Source organism: Mirounga angustirostris, unplaced genomic scaffold, assembly GCF_029215605.1.
Source record: "Mirounga angustirostris isolate CCGP_5_RB_7025 unplaced genomic scaffold, mMirAng1.0.hap1 SCAF_5, whole genome shotgun sequence".
Lineage (NCBI taxonomy): Eukaryota > Metazoa > Chordata > Mammalia > Carnivora > Phocidae > Mirounga > Mirounga angustirostris.
In genome coordinates this window covers 140,390,320-140,398,723 of record NW_026991713.1, presented here as the reverse complement: position 1 = coordinate 140,398,723, position 8,404 = coordinate 140,390,320, and the positions used below count along the sequence as shown (strand labels likewise).

At 63.8% G+C, this 8,404-nt stretch overlaps 1 protein-coding gene across 1 annotated transcript; it reads left to right on the top strand.

Moving 5' to 3' along the window:
* Positions 1–405: 405 nt before the first annotated feature.
* On the top strand, positions 406–1,720 carry C1QTNF8 (C1q and TNF related 8). The gene is given in 3 exon segments (XM_045871539.1): positions 406–604; positions 1,177–1,239; positions 1,242–1,720. Coding segments are annotated over 3 exon segments (741 nt in total).
* Positions 1,721–8,404: the final 6,684 nt, after the last annotated feature.

Genomic DNA, 8,404 nt, shown 5'->3' with positions numbered 1-8,404 from the left:
GGAGGGGTGAGAAGGAGCCTGGAAACTCCGGCTGGGACAGCATAGGGCTGCCTTGGTCACCTTTGCGGGGGGCTCCGGAGGGGCAGGTGCGAGCTATCCCCCGTGCCGGCCCCTGCAGTGCTGCGTTGAGGAGGATTCAGAGGCCACATCCAGGTGAAAGTGTGCAGGGATCCATTAATGATATCCGTCAGGGGCAGGTGCTGAGGATCCAGGAGGCCCACAGCCAGGCACCCTGTCCGGTGCCCAGAGAGGCGCCTCCCCACACGGGCAGGTCCCTGGCCTTACCTGTCATCTGCCGCAGACAAGGGGGCACAGCCCAGGCAGCTGCAGGGCCTAGGGCTCCGTGGGGGCTCCTCCTTCTCAGACGCTGCCCCCCTCCGGTACCCCCACCAGGCTCTGGCACGGATGGCAGCCTCCAGCCTCCTGCTCCTCCTGGGGCTGCCTGTGGGGGCCTGGCCCGGCCTGGGGCTGCCCCGACGGCCATGTGTGCAGTGCTGTCGCCCCACCTGGCCCCCGGCCACCCCCGGCCCCTACGCCCCCTGGAGCGCTGGGGAGCAGTGGGTGCCCCGCGTGCGGCCTGCCATCGACATCTCCATCCTCAAAGGTGAGTGTCTGTGGAGATGCAACCCCACCCCACCCCTGTTCCCACAAGGACACCCCCGCTGAGGGGGCAGGACAGCCCCGACTGAGGCACCTGGGCCCCCGTTGGTGGGACACTAAGCACCTGCCTCTCGGGTCCCCGACAGCTGCGGAAAAGGGGAAGCGAGGCAGCCTGGGCAGGGGGCTGTGGCAGAAGGGGGCCCAAGGCCTCTCATCCTGCTCAGCCGCCCCGCGGCGGACCCCCAGGCCCAGCCTCCATGGGAGGCTGGAGGGAGGCCCGGGACCCCCTGGAAGAAGGCCAGCTCCAGGAGCCCTCGCCTGGGGAGACTGGGCTGTAGCTGTCCTTAGTTAGACCTGCCAACTTCCCAGCCTCTCGTCCTGCACAGCCCAGGGCAGACCCATCCTCTGCCCCCCCCCGACTGTCCCCACGTCCCCATGTCCCCACGTCCCCGCGTGGCAGGCGGCTCAGGCCCCAAACAGACACAGCCTGGGGGCGTGGCTTCTCCTGGCCCCCGTGACTCTGGGCCCCACACCCTAACCCACGGTTCCCACTTGCCCCTGCTTGCCCCCCTGCAGGTGAGAAGGGTGAACGGGGGGTCAGAGGTCCCGCTGGCAGGAGCGAAAAGGAGGGTCCACCGGGCGCCGGGGCCTCCGGGGCCGCAAGGGCCAGAAGGGGCAGGCGGGGCTGCCGGGCTCCCTGTGTCAGTGCATCTACGCGGCCTTCTCCGTGGCCGGCGGGAGGGCCTGCACCCACCGCTTCCAGGCCGTGCCCTTCCACACGGAGCTGGTGAACCTGGACGGGGCCTTCCACCCGGCGTCCGGCCGCTTCCTGTGTGCCGTGCCCAGCGTCTACTTCCTGAGCCTCAACGTGCACACGTGGAACTACAAGGAGACGTACCTGCACATTGTGTGCAGCGGGCGGGCTGCCGCCATGCCCTACGCGCAGCCTGGCGAGCGCGGCGTCATGCAGACCCAGAGCCTGCTGCTGCCCCTGGCCGCCGGAGACACCGTCTGGGTGTGCCTGTTCCTGTGGGACCGTAACAACGCCATCTACGGTGAGCACGGCGACCTCTATATCACCTTCAGCGGCCACCTGGTCAAGCCGGCCGCAGAGCTCTAGCCCCCCACAAAGCCCAGCCCCCACGGCTCGCCCACCCCGGACGCCGCCCCGCGCGACCTCACCCTGGAAGCTGGGGAGCTGCGGCAGCTCAGCCTGCGGTGTTTGAGCACCGACTATGTGCAGTGATTGAGCGTCAGCTGCATGCAGGCACTGAGCGGAGCGCCAGGGACGCGGCCAGAGCAAGACAGACTAGGGGCCACCCCGGTGGGGGGTGGACACAGACTGGACGTCCACACCGAGATGTTCGGGAGGGAGACCCGTGGTCATCGGCACGTGGTGGGCTGGGTGGGCCGTGGCGGGGCGGGCGGGGCAGCTCCACGGCCATGGGTTTGCCCTTAGGGTGGAGACATCTGTTCTGCTTATAAATAGCTGAGCCCAGAGACGTTTGTGGTGCTCCTGCTGGCCAGACGCTGGGGAGGCGGGTGGGGCGGTCCCCGTAGACACTGCCGCTCAGAGCCGATGCCAGCAAGAAACATGCAGAACCCCTGGGGTGTACGAGGGCGGCCAAGGCGCCGAGACAGGATGGCGTCAAGCGGAGTGGGGGTGTGGTCCTGGGCCAGGGACGAGAGTCTCGTCCTTGGGGTGAACACAGGGCCCAGCATCCCCTCATCTGTCTGGATGGCGGAGGAAGATTGCACCTCGATGTGCGCCCCAGAGCCCGGGGGAGCCCCAGACACCCCAGTGTCACCACGTACTTAGATGTGGCGGAGACAGAGCCTCTCGCAGGCTGCACGCCCCCCCTTGCAGGCAGGGGTGTAGTTGGAGGGTGGCCATGTTCACTCCATAGCAGGGCTCCATCCACCCCCTGGGGCCACTGTGAGTCTGTTCCTTTCCTGGCTTGTGCACCCTGGCCTGGGCCTTCTGCCCAGCCCCTCCTGGGGCCCCATCACTACCGCCCCCTCCCTGGGCCTCCCCCGCATCTTCTCCTGCAGCTGCTCCCTCCTGAGCAAGGATCCTGGGGCAATGAGGCCACGGAGGCTGTGGCAAGAGCAGCGTCTGGTGTCGGCGAGCCCCATGAGCTGGATGAGGTCCCGGGCTGCGGCGAGAGGCAGCTGGAGCGGCAGGCGGGCTGCACTGGGCAGGAGATGTTGGAACCTTCCAGAAGGATGGTCCAGAGGCCGCCGGCCAGGGTGTGGGAGGAAGCAGAGGTGGCTGCTGGAAGCCCCAGAGCCCTCTCCCCTGTGGGTGCACCGCGAGCAGCCCCCTACAGGCCTGGCCGGGGTCCTCATGGGTACTGTCAGCACCAGATGTAGGGTTCCCTCTGTCCTCATTCACCCTGGGGCCCCCCCAAAAGCACCCAGGCCAGCCTGAGATAAATTCCCCATACCTACCTGGTCCTGGCAGACCCCCGGGAAAGTGGTGCTGAGCCTGGGGAAGGGGGGTCATCAGGGACCATTGTCCCAGACTTTCAGACAGGGGCTCCTCCTGTCCCAGGACAGAGGGCCATACCCTTGACAGGTGGAGAAACTGAGGCCCAGCAAGGGTGTATAGAACCCCTAAGTGTGTATGGCGCAGGGAGCTGGCCCTCCATGGGCTGGGCTATTCCCACCAAGTATGGCCCTGGACAGAGAAAGGGGGCCTCACTGGGAGGGGCTGCCAGGACTCCCTTTGTTGTCTACATGGGACCTGGGGTACAGACCCCTGCTAGCAGCCCACCCTGTGGCCAGGTCCTGAAGTCTCTTGAGCAGTGGGCATGCCCCACGGGTACTCTGGGTCCTGCCCCGCGTTGGTCCTAGGGTCCCAGGTATGAGACCCTCACACCTGCAGGTCCCACAGCCCATCCCGGCCAGTGGGGTGTCCCATGAGGAAGCTGAGACCCATGGGCATGGGTTTCTGTCACTCCGAAGTGCCAGCCCAGGCCCCCCACGCTGGGTCTGTGTTCACACCAACAGGGCCCTGACCTGAGGAAGTCATTGACTAGGAGGTCGGCACCGGCAAGGATCTGCACCCCAGGATGCAGAGCATCAGGGGGCTCAGCAGGAACCCCTGTCCCCCAGGAACACGCCAGCCCAAGCAGGCCCTGCTGGCTTCCATGGCAGGCAGCAGCCCAGGACACGGGGTAGGGGGCCAGGATGGGAGTCACAGGCTGGTGAAGCTGTGGCCCAATTAGATGCAGGACGGGGGCAGAGAGGACTATGGGAAGCAGCGGCCCTGGGCCCCCTGACCTGCGATGCCAACCTGGGTAGGCTCTCAGATTGCACTGTGCCCTTTTACGACTGTGACAGCTGGACACAGCCAGGGCAGCAGTAATGGGCAGGGAGCTCAGGAGCAGCCTCAGGGGGTGGGGGGCAGAGAGGGCTCAGCGGCAGGGACCAAGCTGCCCAAACAGGAAAGGGGCGGCGGTGAGAGGCCTGGAAGGAGCTGGCCTCCCTCCACCCTCCCTCCTGCAGGTGGGACTCCGGGGCCCCAGCAGGCCAGACGGGCCAGAGGGCAGCCTCTGTCTTCCCGGCTTGCCGTGTGGCGTCGACTCACAGCCAGCAGCAGGTGGGTGACGAGAGCCTCGGTTGGGCCCCCAGAGCAGCCGAGGCCGAGAGGTGCCCGGGTTCAGGGCGGTCTGCTGACCCGGTGGCCACTCCTTCGAACCTCACGGCATGAATCCAGCTATTGACGGAGCCTGGACAGGGCCGTGCTGGGACAGGGCTGCAGGGCCTCTGGGGACGGGCCCTGCTGCCAGGTGCTGACCCAGGAGGCCGGGGTGGGTCGGGCCAAGAACGGCATCTGATAGGCAGGTGCCGAGGCCAGCACATGCTCTGAGAACCAGGGGTGGTATGGGGCGGGGCATGCTCAGGGCCCTCAGCAGGTGGGGGGTAGCCAGCGGACACTGCCGGTGGGTCCAGGACAAGATGCCAACATCTCCCCCCAAAACACACCCTCCAGGTTTATTTATTTAAAAAAAAGGAACAACCAAGACCCAGGGTAGAGTCAGCATCTGCAAAGTGACCAGGCCGAGAGGTGCAGCTGAGTGCCCAGGTAGGAGGCCGCGGGCTGCCCTGACCGCCGGGGCAGCCGGAGAGGGGATGAGCCGATAGGAGCAGCGAGTGTGAGGCACCGGCCACGTGCCCCCCGGGGGGGGGCCCTATCGGGAGCCGGTTACCTGCAGAAGTCTGTCAGTTTAGTGGATTCCAATGAAACATCCCTTTAAAAAATCTAGGTGAAATTCATAGAACATAAAATTGACCATTTTAAAGTGAACAGTTCACTGGCATATTCAGCACATTCACAGTGCAGTGCAACCACCACCTCCGTGCAGTTCTGGAACTTTCTTGTGCCACCAGAGAGACCCCAGCCCCTCCCCCGGCAAACCCTGATCTTCATTGTGTCCCTGGATCTGCCTCTTCTGGGCCTTTCCGAGAAACGGAATCGCACACCGCGTGGCTCTTTGCACGTGGCTTCCATCTCTGAGCGTCATGTTCTCCAGCTGGGGCCACGCCGTAGCACGTGTCAGGGCTTCATTCCCCTTGGTGGCTGACCACCCACCCCCCCCGCCGTCCTGCTGTGTGGATGGACCACGGCAAGTCCGTGCCAGCGTTGGTGGGCTGTCATGGACCATGCTATTATGAACGTTTGTGAACAAAACCCACTGTTTTAGTTTTGTAGACTAACGCTGGACGCGGCCTGGAAAAGTGAATAGATAGGATTCTAGAACATTCTGACCCAGCCGAGGAGACACTGGAGCAGAGCCTGAAGACCCAGAAGAGCCTGAAGAGCCTGAAGTGAACACAGTGGCAGAGACTGAGGACGCCCCGGGGACAAGAGTGGCCGGTGTGTCCACGAGGCAGGAGGCTGTGCCACCTCCATGCAACGTGCATCCCACATGCTAACGCGCATTCCAGTAAAAGTGTCACCAGCAATACAGCCACTGAACACAAGTGGGATGCATGCCCTCCATGGGGGCACGATCCACAACAGCCAAAACAGGGTAGCCACGGACAAAATGTGATCCATCCACACAATGGAATGTTACTCAAGACAGGCCAACGCGTGCTCCCACAGGGGTGGGCCCAGAGGGCATCGCGCTCGGGGAGATAAGCCTGTGGCAGGAAGACAAATATGGCGGGATTCCGCTTCTCGAGGCCCCTTGAGCCGTCAGATCCCTGGAGACAGAAGGTGGATGGAGGTCACCAGGGGCAGGGGTGGGTGGGGAGTCAGCGATTCATGGGGACAGAGCGTCGGTTTGGGAAGATGGAAGCTCTGTCGGGAATGAGCTGTGCTCCTAAAGACGGTGTTATTTTACCTCAGTTAAAAATATGTGAAAATATTCTGCGAGTCTGTGGATGGGGAAAGACTTCTCGATCTAAGGACCAAAATGGAAGCATTTCCCAAGTAGCCGAGCGACAGGCTGAGTCTAAAAATAGCAAATATCAAGGCTGAAACCCAAACGCAAGACACACGGACACGTGAGACCGGAGGGGGTGGACGACTCCTCAGTGTGGGAAGGAGTGAGGACCATCCTGGCCCCAGGCAGGCTGCGTCCACACATGTTCCTTCACAAGCTGCCTGGTCACCACCATCATCTGCGCCCCTCAGGGGACCCAGGCGGACACCGCAGCTTGGTTGGGCCCCAGCAGGGTGGCCCCAGAGGACATGTGGACAGATCCTCCATCCAGAGGGCCAGTGAGGCCACAGCCAGGTGTCAGAAGCGGGAGGCCCTAGGCAATAGCAGCCTCTCTCCTGTGACCCCCGTCCCCTACCCCACTGCGCCACCAGCCACGGGGCAGACACCTGCCTGCCTCCAGGGACCCCTCGGTATGACTGCTGGGTGCTGAGTTAGGAGGGAGGGAGAAGACCCAGTAGCATAGGCTGGGTACCACGTGGGCAGGGATTGGGGGCTCTGGAGGCTAACCCAGGGCAGCTCCCGGCATCCCGTCCAACCCAGGCCCGATGGCCCCCAGAACACGGATGTGGGTAGGGGGCGCTGGGTGTCTCCCGTTCCCCCAAGGCCACTCCCCAGCTTTATCCTCACCCCTTATGGACCACATCGCCACCTCCCAGACTGTGTCTGGCAACGGGGAGCCCAGCAGGGTACGGGAGGCATGGAGGAGAGGGGTTCAGGTCCAGGGCACTTCACTGTCCACCCCTGCAGAAGGTCGGTTTATTAAAGTCTTCTCAAACTACCCAGTGGAGTGGGCTGCCTGTTTCCCATGGACAGGCTGGGCCCGGGCAACCTCAGGGAAGAGAGGAGACACAGCAGGGCGTTGAGCAGAAGAGAGCCTGGACAGGACAGTGTGACGGAGCCCGGATGACACCAGCCAGTCTGGACAGGACAGGACAGTGTGCTTGGCTGCAGGGAAGGGAGGTGGAAGTGTCCGGGATGGGGACCTCCCCTTACCGGCCAGGGTGAGAGAGGGGGTCCCAGGTATGATATCTGCGGTATGCAGATGCCCTGAGAAGTGACCACTGAAGACCCAATTCTCAATACCCATCTCCCTGACACTCCCAAAGCACATCACAGCTCTCTGGGCCCTCCGGGTTCCTGTGGGAAGTCCTCCTTGGTGTCTACCCATGCTCTGCCCATTCTCCTGCCTTAGGACACCTGAGGGGGTTGGGCCCTTCCAGGCCCCACCAGGGCACCCCTACATCGATCCTGCTGCTAGGGATGGGCCTGGGAGGAGCTGTTGTCAGCCGGGGCCGTGGTGGCCAGCCTCGGTTTCCCTCACTGTGGGGATACCTCTCCCACCTCCTGCCCCGCCCTGCCAGGCAAACAGACCCCTCCTGCCTCTGCCCTCCCAGCCAGGAGGCAGCCTCGCCCTGCCCCTGCAGGCCGGATTTCCTGAGCAAGGTCACTCTGGGAGCCACTGGAGCCCGGCGGCCAATAAAACGCATCGATGCGGAGAGAGAGCCCATAAAGCAGGTCACCCTGGCTAGAGCTTGTTTGCTCTGTGCCGCCCCCCACCAGCTCAGGGCCTGGGCACGCAGGGCTTCCCGCAGCTGTCCCCAGCCTGTGCCAGGTGTGGGAAGGCTGTGTCCCCCGGCGTCCTGAACCTACCCCCAGCTCCTGTCCCCCCACAGACTTTTGGGGGTGTCTGGGTCCTCTTGCCTCCTGCTCAGGGCTCCACCCTCACCCAAGGCTTTAGAGACTGTCCACACTGGCCAAGCCTGGTTCCCAGCAACCACCCAGAGCCAGGGTCCCAGGGCTGACTGGGATCTCCAGGAACATCCCATGCACACATGCTCATGCACACACACTCAGACACACGTCCGGGCATATACACATGCACACTCACACACACTCACACATACACACATGCATGCTCACACAAGTGCGCACGCACACACGCATGCACACGCTCACACCCTGCACGGCAAGATCCAGCCAGGGCTCTGCGGACGTCTAGCACATGCGCGGGTGCACACATGTGAGCGCGGGTGCTCTGGGCTGGCGTGGCCCTGGGGAGGCAGCTCACGATGTCAAATCAATTGGGAGAAACTGATTTGGGGAGATTTCCGAGCCATCTGCTCACTCCCCAAAGTCATTCTGAGTGGATTCACTTTGCATCCCAAGGCCAGCCCTAAGCGGCAGGCTGAACGGGCTTCAGTTTCTCCCAGGGCACCCTCCCTCCCTGGGATGCTGGCCCCTGGGTGGGGGGAGGGGTGGGTCTGGTCACCAGCTAGGTTTCGTGGCCCCATGTGTGGGGGAGCCGCCCCAGCCCCCAGGAACTCAGCAGTGGAGACAGCCAGCTCCCA